The 19,272-nt window shown below is 40.2% G+C and overlaps 1 protein-coding gene across 2 annotated transcripts in view; it reads right to left on the bottom strand.

The window, feature by feature from the left end:
* Positions 1 to 19,272, bottom strand: part of HACE1 (HECT domain and ankyrin repeat containing E3 ubiquitin protein ligase 1) — a 184,401-nt gene that overhangs the window by 103,401 nt on the left and 61,728 nt on the right. The window contains exons 8-11 of one of the 2 annotated variants that reach the window (XM_077487188.1): positions 18,669 to 18,765; positions 15,454 to 15,555; positions 14,831 to 14,937; positions 9,867 to 10,113 (exon numbers count right to left, since the gene is read on the bottom strand). In XM_077487188.1, the coding sequence (XP_077343314.1) occupies positions 9,867 to 10,113; positions 14,831 to 14,937; positions 15,454 to 15,555; positions 18,669 to 18,765 (553 nt within the window). The remainder of the gene's footprint in view (positions 1 to 9,866; positions 10,114 to 14,830; positions 14,938 to 15,453; positions 15,556 to 18,668; positions 18,766 to 19,272) is intronic. The other variant, XM_077487189.1, reaches the window with a different exon arrangement.

Below are 19,272 nucleotides of genomic sequence, written 5' to 3'. Positions count from 1 at the left end.
GTCAGATGCTCCACCAAACCAAGAATTCCCCTCTCCCTGTTGGTATTTTTTTTCTTTTATATTATAGAGATTACAAACAGGAGGATCAGAAACTCAAGTTCATGGGCACACAAAAAAAAAAAAAAAGAAGGTTTAAAAATATTTAAAAAAAAGAAAATGGGCGCATTTTTTTGCTGAGCTCCCAGGGGTCTCCCGCCATCCCCCCCCCTCAACAGAAGCTAGTGCATGCACTCTTCAGCACTATCCAATGGGCCATCGCACTCAACTGGAGATGCCCCTTTGCATCATGGTCACAGGCGCTCCTACGTATGGAATCCATCTGATGTGGATAGTGCCTAGGAGAGTGTGATGCACTCTCTCCATCTCGCAAATGGGGGAGTTGGTCAACTTGCCAAATATGTACCAGGCTTGGAGACCTTAGTCCTTAATCCCAATGACCAGATAGGTTGAGGCCTCCCATGTCAACATACCCAATACTGATGAGGATTATATTTGTTAACTTTTTGGACCATACATAGTCAGCTTCTATTTACTTGTCACACCTGGTAGATGCAATCTGGTCTACGTGCATTACTACCCTTACATTGTTTTATTTTCTTTTCTGGTTTTCTTTGTTTTGTTTTTGTTTTGTTTTTTACACTGTTAATGGTTTAACCTGTTAAAAGGCAACCTGAGAGATCTATTTGTGCACCATTTTATCTTATGCCTTGATAGCAATGACTACCTCTCTGTGCCAGTACGACTTGTATTTTTACCTGTTATACTTTATTAAAATGTTTGTAAACGAAAAAAATATATATATTTATTTATTTTTGGATGGACATTTACCTTTAGGCTGGGTTCACCATCCAAATTCACACAACATTTTAAAACCTAATAGTTTGAATCAGTCTGCATTTACACTCCGTATTGCCCAAAAAAGTGTGCGTTTTGTAGACATGCGGTGCGAATTACATCCACACACACACACAATCTTCAATGGGAACGCATCTGATTCGCAGATGCGTTCCGTTCTGAACACAAATTCTATCCCCCTCTCCCTGCTCAGCTGATCCGCAGCTACAACGAAGAGGAAGCACTGAACAGCTGCTTTTCCTCTTCATACAGAGAACGGAGCTGGAATTCCCACTGGACTGGTGTGAATCCAGCCTAAGGCATATGATACAGCTTAACCATCCACTGGATTCTTTTTAATAATAAGTGATATAGGGAAAAAACGTGAACTAATGGTGCACAAATTTTTTTATTATATATATATATATATATATATATATATATATATATATATATATATATATATATATATAAAACACACACACACACACACACACACACACACACACGACACTAAGGAAAATGAATACCAAATGAAAATAAAATTAGCGAGGGAAAAAAAAAAAAAAAAAACAGCAAAAATATGCAAACCCACTTGGCAGTGGTCACGTTAAACCTGAAGGATCAATTCGTCTACATATAAATGCCATAAATATGTTGCTCATGAAACATTTTTTTTAATGATAGCACACCCAGATCATTTGTTATAAGATTCAGAAGATAAGATTTTTGTACTCCCCTTTTCTTGAGGCCCTTTGAAGGACACAAAGTCCTATATCTTTGGGTTATACTGCTGCTTACAGGAAGTTTGGACAATGGCAATCAGAAATTGTAAACCAGCCCAGGGTAACCCCACCTACTATCAGCCTGTCTCAATGGCACAATCAAACCCAGAGGGGTAGGAAATAATTCCCTCCCATATGAGGGGTGGGCAACAAAGCAAATTACCTGTAAAAAAGGTACTACCTGCAGTTCAGAATCATCTTAAGGATCTCACATCTGCAATCTGTCACTTCTGACAACTTGATCATTTGGAATCCGGGGAGGCAGTCCCACCCCAACCCACACAGCAAGTGATTGACAGCCTCAGTTTTGCATGTTTACCTATGAGACTGTGTAGAGGGGGTGTGTGTCTATTGCCTTCACACAGATCCCAGGTTGTCAGCTCTGTATTCATTCTGTGCAGTGTGTTAAATCAGATCCCCGCCCCCACCTTATGGATCTCAGAAATGCTGTCTGCATTCTGTAATTTAAAGCACTCTAGAGAAAACAAGGATGAAGCTAAACATGCACAACTTATGTAGGAGCATTTTTTCCATCTCTATATCACAACCACTTTGAAGTGAAACTTAAGTCATTTTTTCATCTTTCCATCTATTAAATCTTCTGCCCTTGTTGTTTTAACTTTGGATAGTAAAGCATTTATTTTCTGCCAGTAAATACCTTATACAGCCCAGTTCCTATTCCTTGTCAAGTCATCAGCCTAGGCTTATGACATCATGCACAGCTCTCTCTCACTCTGAGAGTTTGCCAGGAAGGGAGGGAGGATGAGTCATACGAGGGCCAATGAGAGCTGCAGAGCTGGAGGTGTGCGTGCGTGTAAATCCAGGAAGTATACAGGCAGCAGCTTCAGCTGGCCACAGTTAAAATGATTGCAGCCAGACTCAGTGGAGGGAGACTTCTGCAGCATATCTGGCAAGTACAAAATCACAGTATATATACATTATATAAAATATGCAAAGTGGTTGGAGGGAAGCTTCAGAATGCCAAAGATGTTTCTATTACAAATTATGTGAACAGACTGCAGTTCCTCTTTAAGTCTTAAAATCCTGTTAATATTCAAAGTTTACCTAGAGCGGATTTTCTGCCTCCACAAACCTTAAGCTTCACTCTATGGCTTTATTCAGACTTACATATGAACTAAAACGCATAGGAAAGTGGTGCTGTGCAAACCTTACAGCTAGATCGAAGTGCTTTAAATAGGATTGATATTGAACAGCTTTCTCATCAGCTTGTTTTGAAGGTTATTATTTTAAAAATATGTCTGTGAAGGGTCTCATTTATCCAGGACGTACGTTACTACAGCTAATAGTCATATTTAAAAGGACTTCTGTAATGCTGAAGACAATTTGCCACACACTCAAGTTAATTAGAACTCCGGGAAGCTGCTTGAAATAAAAAAATTAAAAAAAAGAAGTGGTAAAAACATCTTCAACATCACAGAACAAGTCCAGCTGAATGTGACTAACTGCTACTAGCAATTATTTTCAGTTTTTGTTGCATGTTGGTTTTCAACAAGTTACCAAACACAGGGTCGTTAACTGAAAATTAAACAGGGATGGAGGAGAACAGGACAGGAAAAATATTGGTTCAACAACGTTGACCTCCAGCTTATAATAGCATTTATATGAATGGAGCACCATTCATAAGTAGGCCTTCAAAAAAAATACATGTAATCCTAACAAGCAGCTGGCCAATTCTTGCACCAATGCAGGCAAGTTGTACTAAAACAAGTGTATTTTTAAGAATAAAAATTGTATCACTTCATCAACTAAAATGTAAAAAGTAAAATGTTTGCATCAGCCCTAAAATATGACTGCCTTCTAAAAAGCTAGTTGCTGGGTAGGCATGCTAATCCTCAGGGTCTATTCGTTTCTAACTTCCTTTCAAAAACCAGAGGCTACCAGCCAAACTCCGGCAAAAGACACTGATCAGTGTATTCCATCAGCGGAGGAGTCCTCCATCCACCTTGCATTTGTGGATGGGGGAATCCAGTCATTCCTTTTCGATCGGCCTACTGGCTGTTCACCAAAATTGAGCCATCAATGCCAACCCAAGAATGCTTCTTTACCACAACAGGGTGTCAGGGACTTATACTTCCGAAGGGTAAATGCAGTCTATCTGGAATGGTTATCGCACATTAATGCTGTTAATACCTGTACTTGGTGGTCTATTTTGTAAAAAAACACAGGGGTTGATTTACTAAAGGCAAATAGACTGTGCACTTTGCAAGTGTAGTTGCTCTAGAGATTAGTAAATGAGGGTAAACTCTGACTTCTATCATTCATGCATGTGCAAGCTAAAATGCTGTTTTTGGTTTTATTTTCCTTGCATGTGATTGGGTATTTCTTTGTAAACCCCAAGGCTGCATTTACACCTGAGCGTTTCACAGTTTTTACCATGTTTTTTTCCATGATTTTGTTCAGGTCACCAATGTAAAAGCCAGAAAAACACATATAATCTGCCCCAAAAGAAGCTCATGTTCTATTACGTTTTGCTTCAGGCGACAAAACCCTCAGATGTGAACAGGTGCCATTGAAACAAATGGGATTTTGCTTGTTTGGCGTTTTTTCTGGCGTTTTTTCTGGCGTTTTTTCTGGCGTTTTACGAGCTGAAAATGCTCAGGTGTGAATGCAGCCTTAATGGAGGACTCCTACAGTATATAAGTTCCCATCACATACAGTGCCTCCTGCCCTGAATGAAGTATAATCCCAGTATATACATTTCTCATAGAATAGAAATCAAACACAAAAAAAAAAAAAAAAAGTACTACCAAGTCCATTTATGAAAGGTTGAAAGGACTTATCAATGCTGAATACAAATACAGGAGGATTCTTGCATCTGATAAGGATCACTATCTGGTTTTAAAATGGTTTTAAGAATAATAAAATGTTAAAATTTTTAAAATGAGAATTTAGCTGGCACATGTTTTTGCTACCCCTTTATTAATAGATAGGTTACTACTGTGCTGAAAGATACCGTGATGTAGCGAGCACTCTGGCTAAAAAGGTTTTTGCATGGTGAGCTTGTCAATACAAAAAGCCAGAGGCTGCACTTACAGGGCTCCTAATACTTTTCACTTGTTCCTGTACTTTTCATTTGTTCCTGACAAAGAAAATGGGTGAGACTGTTATTAAAAAAAAAAAAAAAAAAAAGAAAAAAACCCAGGGCCTGCATTACAGTGCCTCCTAATATTTTTTTGCTGTTGCAGAGGCAGAGAAAATTAGATTTTTGGTTTACCTGTAAAATTTTTCTTAATCATTATCCATTATGATAGGGTTATGCTGCCACCTTTAGGTGATTTTTGATTGAATCCCTTCCCAGCCAAGCAAGCCATGAGCAACAAAGGAAAAGGGTAGGAGGTTCCATGTTCCTGCAATGTACTCCAAGACAAGGATTTTACAGGTAAAGCAAAAATACAATTTTCTCCATAGTACATCGAAGGACACAGGAAATCTTCATATTCATTACAATAGGTATGTCCCAAAGCACTGAATCGGAGGAGAGGGCAACACAGCAGCAAGCTAACAGGCCCCAAAAACTCTAGCCAACACAGGTAAGGCCCTCACACAGCTACTTGTAAGATCCTCCTCCCAGAGCTAGTGACCACAGAGGTCTGAACAATTACCTGGTAAAATAAAAGTGCCACCATAAACTGGATGAATCACAAACTTGCATTCATTGTAGCACATCCAAACACTGACAGTCCCCACCCTAGGACCACCCCTCAAATGCATTTCACCCAATCGGGGCTTAATCTCTATGATTAAGCTCTGATTGGGTGAAATGCGTTAGTTGGGCGATCTGCCACGGTTATGTTATAGATGTGCTATGATTAATGCGGAAGCTTGTTTTAGAGGTGTGAGCATTTTAGGTTGGAGTGGAGGTGAGGAGAAGCTGCTTAGAACAGAGAGTTTTTGTCAGGGCAGGGTCATGGCTCTTGGACCTATTCCTCTGGGTGGTGAGTAATAGATCTAGATGTAGCCAGTCTCCCGTTTGTATCGAGAAGTCTGAGAACAAAGTAGCTGAAAAAGAGTAAAAATGTGCAGAGACTGCACAAACATGGCCATCACCTAATGCCCTGTACACACGAGTGTAATGTCCGACAGAAAAAGTCAGATGGGAGCTGTTCATCGTATATTCCGATCGTGTGTACGCCCCATCAGACTTTTTACGTCTAAAATCCTGACAGACCTAGAAATAGAACATGTTCTAAATATTTCCAACTGAACCAATTCCCATCAGGAAAACCGCTCGTCTGTATGCTGTTTTTCGATGGACCAAAAACGACGCATGCTCTCAAGCAAGTACGAGAAGGAAGCTATTGGCTACTGGCTATTGAACTTCCTTTTTCTAGTCCCGTTGTACATGTTGTACGCCACCGGATTCTTGATGGTCAAACTTTGGTGTGATTGGCGCACCAATTTTCCCAGAAGTCTGCCTAAGATACAAGTCCAATTTCAGGCATCCCCTGCAGCAAAATTTTTTTGGGTGAGATATTTCCAATAGGAAAAAACGTCTAAAGGGATTCAGGCCCACCAGATGTCCTCAATAGTGCTCTGCAGCTGCAACTGCAGCTGAAACCACTCCCATTAGACCCACTCTGCCCAGAGGCACAGACAAACACATGGATTTCTTCAGAATAACCAAAAAAAGGTAGGAATTTGCAACAAAGGTTGCTATAATCCTTGCAATGTACATAAATCACCCAGAGGGGAAAGTTTTTATCCCAACAAAAGTGGAGTTGTGCTTTAACAAACAAGAAACTTGCATTTCCAGTGGAGAGTCAGCAATGGCAGCCAACAATGGCCTAATTTTGAAGTCAGGCATTGTAGAAATATCAATTTTCAAAGTTTTATCTCTACATTCCAGCAACAGACTGGGTATCTAAATATCCATGTGTAGTCCAAAAGACGCCAGAAAATGTGACATGGTGATCCAAGTGGTTAAACACATCTCCCCTCTACCTCTGCACTACCAGTCTATGAGAGCACACAGATAACAAGGGGTGTGGCTGATAATCAGCTATGCCAGCATAGAGAACTGCGGTGGTACAGAAAGAAGCTGCATTCTACTCAAATATTTTTTCCTAAAAAGGCATTATAAACCATTCTACCCGAACCCTGTGTTTTTCACCTGCATAAGATGTGCACCGATCATGTCTATCATTGCATCATTTGTTACCCTGTAGGCACAGCCTACAGTGCATCTTCACATTCCTTTAATAGCAGTTTGTGTGGATACAAGAGGCATGTGGGCATGACCCCTGTCTGTAGTCAGAGAACATCCCACAACTGCAGGGGCAGGTGAGAGCTAGCTAAACAGTAATTAGATGTGACACACACAAAGTGCTTACCATGCAGCTGGAAGAGGTTTTTTTTATTACATTAGCACTTGTGTGATGTGACACAGCAGATAAGGCATGCAATGGATGCTGTAATGCAACAGGAATCTGTCATTTTGGCTACTGGCAAGATGACTTGTTTGCTCCTACTGTATGCTCTTTCACCTCGTAAGTGCAATATTTTAGATTAAAGGTTCTATACTGGATTACACTATGGTTGGTTTCTTTGTTTCACTCACATGGTTGACTATGCTTGATAACTGGCTGGGGACCTGCATCCCCAATGACGGGCAGGAGTGCCTGAAGCATCTTTCCGTCAACCATACCAGTGATGCAGGTGCCATTGAGATCCCAATCCATTCACTAAGGCCCATATTGACCACCTTAATCAGGGTCATAACCATCTGGTAAGCTCCCCACATTACAGAATGTGGAGGAGAGATTTTTCTTTGGTCAATTTCCAGGACAACCACACACTTCAATTCAAGCGATGTTCCTACATACGCATTGGACTGCGGCTTTCTATTGTGTAGTGGACATTTGCAACTACCTTTTTTACTAATTTGAAGGACTGTTTCTGTCTATCTCTATTTTTAAATGGACGGATGGTGGACATCCCGCTATCCACGCTAACGAGTAACATGGGACTGCGGCTTGGGTCCGCCTGCGATTCATAATTTCGTAAGAACTACCACACTCCATTCTATGAATAGTGTACGCTTGAATTGGTACATATGTTCTTTTATAATTCCTTGCTTACACTATATGTGGAACTTTTATGAATTAAAAACATACAAAACTTTTTAATTTAATACATTTTACACTGCATTGCACTTTATTTCATATTATTATATATAATAGCACTGCACTTTTTTTCTAGATTCGGGACAGGCTAGCTGTAGCAAATCATGGGCATAATGAAATACGATCACACGATTAGAATGTCGACAAAACAGTTATAAATGGCTTCCATTCATAACCGTTTTGCTTACTGCTATGATTGGCCCAGGTAACATGTCATAGCTATGAGCCAATCGCAGATAACAAGCGGTCATGAAGCCCCCCCCACACACCCAAGAGTAGGTCATTGAATTACTCGGATAACTCCGATAAGAATATAAAAAGAAAAAAAAAAAAAAAAAAATATATATATATATATATATATATATATATATATATATATATATATATATATATATATATATATACATACATACATACATACATACATACATATCGTCACCAGTTAGTATGACCTTTTTCACACTGGGGTGGTTGTCAGGCTCTTTAGCATTGGAAATGGCCTCTGCTAAGCACCAGAAAACAGCCTCCCATTCATTCCAGTGTGACTTTTCACACTCAAGCGCTGCACTTGTGGGACGTTATGAAAAGTCCTGCAAGAAGCATCTTCGGGGCAGGTTGGGAGCGCTGTACTTAGCGCTCCTAAAACAACCTGCCCATTGGAAAGAATGGACAGCACTTTCAAAGTGCCCGAGACCCTTTTTTTGGGGTTAAAAGCGCCCCCCTCCTAGCGGCCAAAAAGCCTTTAGCACAAACGGCCAGCGTTTTCATGATGATGACGCTGTACTGTACTTGTGCCAATTTATTTTATTTTATTTTTTAAAAGCGTTTTTGTTTTCTTCATTTTACAAAAAATAGTAACAAAAAATACAACTTAAAAAAACTCACCATGTCTCTTACCAAATACCTTGAACTATCTACTTTCCAAAAAGGGGTAATCTGGGGGATATTTTTTACTGCCCTGGCATTTTAGGGTCTTAAGAAATGCAATAGGCCTTCAGTACATCAGAATTGATAAGTTTCCAAATATATGTACCATATTTATTGGCGTATAACACGCACATTAATTTTAAAAGGGAAGTTTCAGGGGAAAAAAAAAAACTTTGGATCAGTGCCCATCTGCAGCCTCATCATTGCCATCAATGCAGCCTAATCAATGCCCATCTGCAGCCTCACAAGTGCCATCAATGCAGCCTGGTCGATGCCCATCTGCAGCCTAGAGGGGACAGGGAGGGGGGCGGGATGAGCTCCGACAGATTACATACAGTGAGAATCTACTGTTATAGACAGAACAGTGGTCCAATGTTGGCCCAGGAGACAAGATTTCCTATTACAGAGGCCGCCAAGTAAACAAGAGATTCTCACTGTATGTAATCTAACGGCGCTCATCCCGCCCCCTCCGAGTCAGCTAAAATTGAAGTATTGCCGTATAACACGCAATTTGCAACAGATTTTCATGGTGAAAAAGTGAGTATATATTATATATTATATATATATATATATATATATATATATATATATATATATATATATATATATATACACACACACACACACATACACATACATATACATACATACATACACACACACACACACACACTAAATTTGCAGTCCCTATAACTGCCACACACACCAATATACTTATTAGGATTAAGGACATTTTTGCCTAAATATATATAAAGAAATTTGATTTGATATGTTTTATAACAAAGTAAAAATGTCGGTCTTTGTATTTATACCGCAATTTTATTTTATTTTATTTTTTTTAACAGAGGTGATTAAATACCACCAAAAGAAAGCTCTATTTGTGTGGAAAAAAAATAAAATTGTCCTTTGTGTACAGTGTTCATGACTGAGCAATTAACAGTTAAAGTAGCACAGTGCTGAATAGCAAACAATGCCCTGGTCATGAAGGGGGTAAAACCTTCCACAGGTAGATAAACCAAGTCGGCTGCAAATTTAAAGCTGGGGAAAGGTTATAACAATAAAGAAATAAAAATGAAGGAAAGTGAATCAAATGCTAGTCTGATTGGCCAAGAGGAAAACAAGAGGGAAGTCAATGAACGGAACTAAAAAGTGGCATGCATGATATATCCAAACTTACGTCCTGTGGAGAAGGGGTCTGATAAATGATTGCATGCTTTGTCATATTCATCTCTTTTACGTCTATCTTCCTAAAAGCGTCATATACTTTTCTGACCTTGAACACCTGGTTTCTTGGAGTTTTGTTCCCATTGTAGCCCATGTCATTTCCATTACTGGGAGAGGAGGGACCGAGACGAAAAACATGGCAAAAAATCCGGACAATGCGCAGCAGACTCTTCATCTGAGCTTCATAACTGCTAGAGAGGCTAGAGAAAGAGGAGTGATGGTTTTACAATTTCAATAAGACCAAATATATAAAAAAAATCTTCACTGTATTACAAAACAGTACAAAACACCCTGAACAACAAAGACAAGCTGGGCTCACATGGAAATACATGGTCATAGAATACATCAGCCGCTCGATCACTACCTGTATTGTATGTGAACAATTGTACTGAATGACTAGGATCAACATCACAAGCAACTGTGTGGGTTGGAATTTCTATTTCTATCTTCCATTCATCTAAGCTGAAAAGCAGCAATAACAAAGACAGAAAGCTGCTTTTCATTACTAGCTTATAGGAGACCACCCAAAATAGAGGATGTTTTTTTCAGGTTAATGGATTTATTTGGGGTTCAGACTGCTCGGTTTAGTTGCCATTGAATATTACAGATGTATGCAAAGGTATCCATAAACATACGATAAATATATGCATTGCATAATCATTCACGCAATTTATTCAGTGATACAGTACCAACCTGTTCCTAGAAAATGAATCTGAAAGATCACACCACTGAAGCCCCAGAGAATTACAAGACAGTGGGTGATTAAAGTCCACCTAACTTTGTAAGCAGTCATTTTTTTATGCTTAAAAAGGAGTTGTAAAAGGTTTTTTCTATCGTAATGCATTCTATGCATTAAGATAAAAAAAAATCCTTCTGTGTGCAACAGGCCACTAGCACCCCCAATAATTACCCTCTGTCCACGATTCCCTCGGCTGTCCGGGACACTCCTCCTGAATGGCTGGAACACAGCAGCGGCGTCATTGGCCAACTGACTTTGGCCCCGTCCCCTCGCTCCCATGGCTGTCAATCGGGAGCTCCGTGTCTGAATGGACACACAGGGTTTCAGCTCGGCTCAGGTGCCCCCATAGCAAGCTGCTAGTTTATAGCGGCACTCGTCAGGAGGGAGGGGCCAGGAGCCGCAAAGAGGGACCCAAGAAGAGGAGGACCCAGGCTGCTCTATGCAAAACCAACTGCATAGAGGTGGTAAGTATAACATGTTTGTAAAGTCACACTTTAAAAAAGTAAATAACAAATCACATTAATGCAGGGGTCTGAAACTGGCACATTTTTCCTAGCTTATTGCACGCACGCACAGGCTACTTTCACACTGGGGCGTTTGTTTCTGCGACGCTTTTCGGCCGATATCGGGGCGCTTTTAACTGCCAATGGCCGAAAAAGGGTTAAATGCGCCCACAAAACGCCGCTTTGCTGGCTCTTCAGCTGTGCTGCCCACTGATTGCAATGAGCAGGGGTGCTGTAGGAGCGGTGTATACACCGCTCCTACAGTGCCTCAAAGATGCTGCTTACAGAACGTTTTTTGGTGTCCTGCCAGCACACCGCTCCAGTGTGAAAGCACTCAGACTTTCAGACTGGAGTGAGATGCAGCCTAACTTGCAAGCCATATTCACATTAAAAAAGCAGAGCATAAGCAGAGAAAATTTGGAAGAAAAAAAGATATTGTGAGAATTTTAATCTTTAAAAGATAGAAGCAACTTTTGATCAGCTTTGAAAAAATATAAAGCATCATGTACTCAGGTAGTTGGGTAATAACAGTCTGCATTCAGCATTTTCCCCCCTGCCAAAACTCTTATATCAGGCGATAAAAATGTATGCTTTTTTCTACATAAACATGTACAGACCATCCCTTTTATTATTATTTTTTTTTTTAAATCTCGATGTGCATAAAGGCACTTGTAAGGCCCCTTGCACACATGGCTGTCCAGTTGCTGTGCATCACTCCTAGCATACCTAGAAAGGACAGATGAAGCATCCAGCCATGCTGCAGGCAGCCCATCAAAGTCTATTGAAGTCTGCAGCTGAATGGAGCTGAACGTTTTATGACACCAGTGTTTAGGGCCCTGTACATTCAGCAATATAGGCATTTTGTCTTTTGGACCTTTGTCCCCAAATGCACAGGGCCCTAAATTCGGACACCACTGAAAACATCATTCAGTCCCATTTCAGCCAAAGTCTGTCAGACTTTGACAGGCTGTCGGCAGAAGGGCTGCACACTGCACGTGTCCCCTCCTGGGCATGCCAACATGCCTGGAGGGACACACTTTAGCTGAACAGACCCATGTGCAAGGGGCCTCAGTCAACCAGTACCAAACGAGAGTGCAAAAACCAAACCTTTACAGCAACACTGTCATGAGAGGATCATGGTAGTGGCCACTTATGAACTCTCACTTGGGAATGCTCGTTCACTGGCTGTCATATTGAGGCTTTGTATTTATAACAGGTCAGCTACTCCGATAGTATTTTTAAAGCCAGACATGAGCTACACTTTTCTGACACTCATTTAACCTCCTTAGCAGTATTCCCAAGTGTGGCTTGGGGTGAATTTTCAGTACCAAAAGCAGTAACCCAGAGCCACACTCGGGATCACATCGCAGGATCCAGGCAAAGTTACTTACCCTGTCCCCAGGATCCTGCGATGTCTCCACACTGTGTGTGCGAGCTGTGTCCTCCGCCAAATTTATCACAGTGCCGGGATCCGTTCCCTGCGAGCGTCACGACGCACAGGGACGGAGCCCAGCGCCAAATTCAAAAAGTAAAAAACACATTATGTACACTGTAATCATCTTACAGATTAAATTACTGTATCAAATAAATTTCACATCTCTTTTGTCCCCAATGCTTTGTTCAGTGCCCTGGATGCCGTTTTATATTACATACACTGTTCTATCTGCCTAGAAACTGGAGATTGTCCATAGCAACCAAAAAAAGCGCCCCCTTAGGTCAAAAGCGGTTTTAGACCAGCTAGAAAACAGCGATAATAAATTAGAATCACTTGTAGAATTCAGTGATAGTGATTTGTGGGGAAATTCGGCATCAAACACTGAAAGCGACGACAGCGACAATTTTGCAACTGAGCAGAAATCTGTTTTTGATTTTATTACATTATAAAAACTAAACATTTTAATTATATTATTTGTTATAGTTTATAGTTATTATATTATAATTTGCGATTTCGCGTTTCAAACTTTCATACCTAGGATGTCTACTAGACTCTTGTTTGGACAGATTTAAGTGTTTTTAATTAATTTATATTGCAGGCCTACAATATAAAAACGCCAAATTTCCATGTAAAACATTGTACCGCTTTCAGCACCAAAAATCTGAACTAATCATACCGCCAGGGAGGTTAAAGTATGCTCTGTGATTCAAAAGATCTATGGTAACAACATTAAAATAGGGAAAGCTAGTGCGCTCATTTTAGCGCCGCATTTTCATTTTCATTTATGGTAACAACATACTTTCATTTTATAACATCAGAATTGTAAGCCTGCAATCATTTTCAGGCGTATTACAGGTGTTTTTGCATGTGTGTCAAAGCTTCAGAAATTGGTTTCCTGGACTGGGCAAGGGGAGGAAAGCAGTTCTATAGGAGGAGAGGATTTTATTCAAGCTTAAAAACTTTTATCGCATGCGTTTACCAGCATTTCTTTTGAATTCTATGTAACCAAAAATAGCTGACTATGCTTGAAAAGAAGCTCATGTACTTTTACCAGAACAGGGCCTACAGGAACCGAGTGTACAAGTGACAGGGACAGTGATTGTAAAAGTTTTTTTTTTTTTTTAAATAACAAAATATGTTATACTTACTTGCTCTGTGCAAGGGTTTTGCACAGAGCAGCCCTGAGCCTCCTCTTTCTAGGGTCCCCTGGAAGAGCTCCTGGCTCATCCTCTTTGAGTGCCCCCACGGCGAGCCGCTTTCCATGAGGGCATGCTCCCGAGTCCTGCTGATGTGTCCATTGATACAAAAAGCAGGACTCTGCCCTGCTCTATGTCACTGAATTAGATTGACAGCAACGGGAGCCAATGGCTCCTGCTGCTATCAATCTATCCAGGGAGGACCAGAGACAGCAGCTGGAGCCGCTAGGCTCGTCCTCGACACTGGAACGATCAGGTAAGAAAAAAAAGGGGGGCTCTGGGGGGCAGCTGCAGCATAGAATGCATTAAGATGAAAAACCTTGAGTTTACAACTCATTTAAGCATAAGGAGCCAAGCAGAACGCTCAGGTCTGAATGGGGATAATATCAATACAAACATTCATTTTGACAATCCAATATACGCTTAGGTAATAATCTTTCATGTTATGATTACTGCCTATCTGTTGGTCATCTCTATTCACAACTTCCTGGCTTTCGTGCATGCTTTGCAGCTTCTCCTCCTCTGCTGTTTACTTTCAATTTCTAAGGACTACATATCCCATTGTACCTTGCTACCAAGTAGTGATTGTTGTACTGACTCCACTTTTTGAAATGCCATCTCTCAGCACCTCTGAATCAGTAGGCTCTGTAAAATGTGTGACACAGCAGCATAGGGCAAAGTGAATGTGTCACAGAAATCAAGGCAGTAAATGTGTGGGTTTCTTCACAAAGTTTACAAACTTCAAGATTGTTTGTATTATTAGGAGTGGCTAGAAATAAAATAAAAATATGGAAATATATGTTTTTACACTTTGACCATAGATACACTTTAAGTCAGACACAGCTAGATGACTAGCATTTCAGAAAGAAATGGCACCCCTCAACCTTCCTTTATGACAGAGTCATGTTAAAATATTAGCAGCAAACAAAAGCACGCTAATATACAAGGTACAGTAGGATCATCCATTTGTTCCTCCAGTTTTCCAGTCGCAAGTATAAGTCACATCAACATTTGCGCACACCCAGTGTCCAATAAAAACATTACCTTAAGAGTTTATGGCCATTTGTAGTAGCAACCTCTGCAAGACTTGTAAGTACTTTATGGTACTGGCTTTCATTTTGCTGGGATAATAGTTCCAGGACTTGCCGTAACTACATAAATACATACAAAGTAGGAAATATAATAAGCTAAAAATACACTCGTTCATTTTAAGATTTAATAAAAACACAAAGACTTCAAAAAGTGATTGTTTCTCTAAAGGAAAATATGCATACAAAACCTAATATCAAGCACACAAAGTATGAGACCATAAACTTTGCTAATAACAATTTAAAAATTACAATAGAAAATAGGTTTAGAAAAAAAAATTACAAACATACCGATTTAGGACCATTGTACAATCATGAAAAAAAGATCAATAAACTTTGTTTAACAAGGCACAACCCAAAACGTAATAATTATGCAAAAAAAGAAGCAAACGAAAGCAACAGGAGTGCTGGAACATTATGACAGCAAAGTATTATTGCTCCCTGGTTGCTTGAGGTTGCTGCAAACTAGTCAAATTTCAGTAGCAATGAAAAAGTCCAACTCATAAATCCAGTTAGGGATAAGGATTGAACTGAAAGGAGGTAAAAGAAAACTGCAATAAATATGCTAACAAGTAGTACCATATTCTCCCGAATATCTTCATTCTGAGTCAACTGTATTAACGTCTGGAACAGTCTGGGGTGATGCTGTATCAGCACATCACAGGTTTCACCATATCCACCCTTGGAGAGAGAGAAAAAAAAAAGCGTTTGAGGCAGAAAAGAAACGGTTTTACTGTTAATATTTGGCCCACGTTAAACGCAAACTACTGTTAAAACATTCAGATGGTAAATTATAAAGACAGCCTCAGTGTAAATCAGATTTCAAACCACTGCAAATAAACATTATGACTTAACTACAGATTAGGGACCTGCTTTCTTTTACTTCAAAATCAAATTCAAGGAATAATCAAGAAGCTACTTAGGCCCCTTTCACACGGGGCGGATCAGTAATGATCCGCCCCGTGATGATCCGCTCGCTCAGCGGGGATCGCTCCGTTGTCCCCGCTGAGCCGGCTGCGGACAGGGCGGTCTCCGCACACTGTGCGGGGACCGCCCTGTCAGCTCTCCGCTCTCCTCTATGGGGATCGGACGAGCACGGACCGTGTGTCCGTGTTCATCCGATCCGCTCTGCAGACAGACAGAAAAATAGGATTTTCCTCCGTCTGCAGAATCGGACATTTGCGGAGGCGGACAATAGCGGGTGTCTGCGGATGCTCATCCGCAGACACCCGCTATCCCATAGGGATGAATGGATGTCCGTATTTCATCCGCAAACGGATGGATGAAATACGGACATATCATCCGCATGTGTGAAAGGGGCCTTAGTATTTCTACATGTGTGCGCTCCAAATGCATCATTGGTTACAGCTATTTTTTACCTCTACCAGGTGCACATCATCTACTTAGTAGAGAAACAGCAATACTAATTTTAACCTCTAGAGGGGGATAGTAACAAAAGAATCAGCAAATTGCATCTCTGGCTAATACATGACAAACCGAGCCATAAACTCCTTAAATCTAGAGCAGGACTAAATTTAGCTAATTCACTAAAGACTTAACTAGCGCTCAAATGCCACATCCAAAAACATACAAACAAGAAAGTAAATATCAGACTTTACTGGCATGAAGGGAAACACACACACACACACACTATAATGCATAAAAGCATATCATATTTTAACTACAAAACCGTAAAATACATGCAACCAAACAGTCAATAAAAATAAATTGTACTGGTTACACAACTAATTATCCAACTGCAAACTACTTGCCAGTCTTTATGTTGACAATATATTAACACATTGGCTAACTGCCTTAGCCCCCCTGGCGGTATGATTATGTCAGATTTTTGCATCTCAAAGCGGTACAATTATTTTGCATAGAAATTTGGCGTTTTATATTGTAGTCCTGTAATTCTTAGTAATAACACACTTTAATCTGTCCAAACAAGAGTCTAGTAGATATCCTGGGTATGATGAAGTTCATAAATTATAATACAATTATAAAAAATAATAATAATAAAATTATATTTCCCCACAATTCACTATCTCTCAATTCTGCAAGTGTTCTAATTTACTATCGCTGTTTTCTAGCTGGTCTAAAACCACTTTTGACATAAAAAGGGACACTTTTTGGTTGCTATGGACAATCTCCAGTTTCCAGGCAGAAAGAACCGTGTGTATATATATATATATACACACACACACACACATGCAGGGCACTGGACAAAGTACTGGGGACAAAAGGGATGTGAAATTATTTCATATAGTAATGTAATCTGTAAGCTTACAGTGTGTATGTATTCAGCTTTTCACTTTTTTGAATTTGCCACCAGGCTCCGCCCCCGTGCGTCGCGGCGCTCGCAGGGAACGGAGCCTGGCACGGAAAAGCATCGGGTGGAGGACACAGCCCACGGACACAGCTGGGGGACATCACAGGATCCTGGGGACAAGGTATGTATCCTGCACCAGGATCCTGCAATGCAATCCCAAATGTGGCTCAGGATTACCGATAATGGTGGTGAAATTCAACCCCGAGCCACACTCGGGAATACCGCCAGGGAGGTTAAAACAGTGGCGTTCCTCACTCGAGGCTCCATGCACATTAGCTTATTTTTAAGCTGCTACAACTCCTAGCAGCTAGTTTGAGCATCTTTTTTTCTTCCCCTAGCAAATAGTGTTATTCTATGCATCCATGCACAATACTGTAAGCTTTTTCCAGCTTAAGCTTCTAGGAGCAGGAAAACAAAAACATTTTTTGTTGGATATTCGGGAGTGATTTGCCAGCTGAAAAAAAAAAAAAAGACAGCTCCTAAACGCTGTTTAACACCAGTTTTCAGCATTCTTTTAGCCAGTGGCCAGCTTCTTTAACAACCGGTGTATAGCTGGTATAACAGACTCATCAGCGGGTTTCCCTGCTGACAGCTGAATGTGAACACAATTTCGGCAATACACATGAAGAAAAAAATAAACAAAAATAAAAAAACCACACACAGCGTGGGGTGGGAGTCTCTCCCAAATCCTTACCAGGCCCTTTTGGGGAGCCCGTTGCCAAAAAAGAAGAAGGGTGATCTCCTTTGGGGCGATTGTTGAGCATAGGGGGAGTGACAAGCAAAAAACGCTCCAAAACAACAAAATACATGCAGGAATGTAAGTTCCGGCTTTGTGAAGATGTGAAGGGAGCCTCCTATGCAATTGTATAAAGATTGCCATACACTATGCAATCTGATTTGTACAATCGCTGTACAATTTCCTTTAGCTTTACTAAAACTATGGAATAGGACACACCTGACCAATCCATTCAATTTGTATCAAATCAGACAGGGCTTTGCACTACATAGTTGATGGGAGATCTAAAGCTGAGTGTGCAATCTGATTGTAAAGAGTATGGTCACCTTAAGGGAAGAAATAGGTGGTGGTATAGTAATGAGGGAGGTGTGGTCTAGACTGGTAATACATGCCCTATTACACCCTTTTCTGTGATGCAAAAACACAGAGGTAGGTGGGAGATAACCTACAGGAAGTGATGCAAGAAGAAAGAACATGACACTTCAAACCTTTTGTGGATGAGGTATGTGAGAGATAAGAACATTAGGATGGCTGGGGCAGAAATGATATTACAAAAGGATTCTATTTATTATAAAAAGTGAAAAGATGAAGCTTTTAAGCATGTCCTCTTTAGTCAGTCATATCAGTACTGGTAATAACAGACAGCTGGAGTATTTCTATATAAAAAGGCATGTTGTATTAGTTCCTGCACACATCTTTTAGAACTCTAGAAGTCATAAGACATACCTGCACACACAGATCCAATGGTGTAACACCGTTTCTATCTGGCAGGTACTTAGCACCACGTAGTAGAAGTATCTGTGCTGTATCTCTTTGTCCGTGACTGAGGAAAACAAAAGAAATGATTTGTACTACAAGCTGTAGGCATGATAGCATATTAATTGTAATACAAACAAAAACACATCAAATCTCACTTGCTCAATCTCTCATTGCGTTTCCTTTTTGGCTACAAGCTATTGCTGCTGAAGAAATTAATTTCAAGTAATCTTATCTCCCACAAAAACACATTTACTGTCATTTCCCTTCAGAGGTACAAAATGTAATAAGAAAGAAAGACAATATATGAATATCCTCTTTGAAAATAGAACAAAGCACTAAAGGTCTTACCCACAAAGCGGAGACAGGCAAAGTCTACAGAGCTGTCATTGTGCATTTCATTATTTTTTACAGGAAGACAGGCTTGATAACTTTTATACTTATTAAGATGGTAATGTGTAATGTGTATAGCAGACTTTATTATTGCAGAGTCGTTCTGTAGCTGGGCTACAATGTAACAAATGAAATAATGAGCCTTTTCTGGACAGAAAAAAGGGACAGCATGATAAAGCAG

Source organism: Lithobates pipiens, unplaced genomic scaffold, assembly GCF_037356315.1.
Source record: "Lithobates pipiens isolate NorthernLeopardFrog02 unplaced genomic scaffold, aLitPip1_a1.2 Scaffold_18, whole genome shotgun sequence".
In the NCBI taxonomy this organism is placed as follows: domain Eukaryota; kingdom Metazoa; phylum Chordata; class Amphibia; order Anura; family Ranidae; genus Lithobates; species Lithobates pipiens.
The sequence above is the reverse complement of the archived record's forward strand: the minus strand, read 5'-3'. Positions and strand labels throughout refer to the sequence as shown.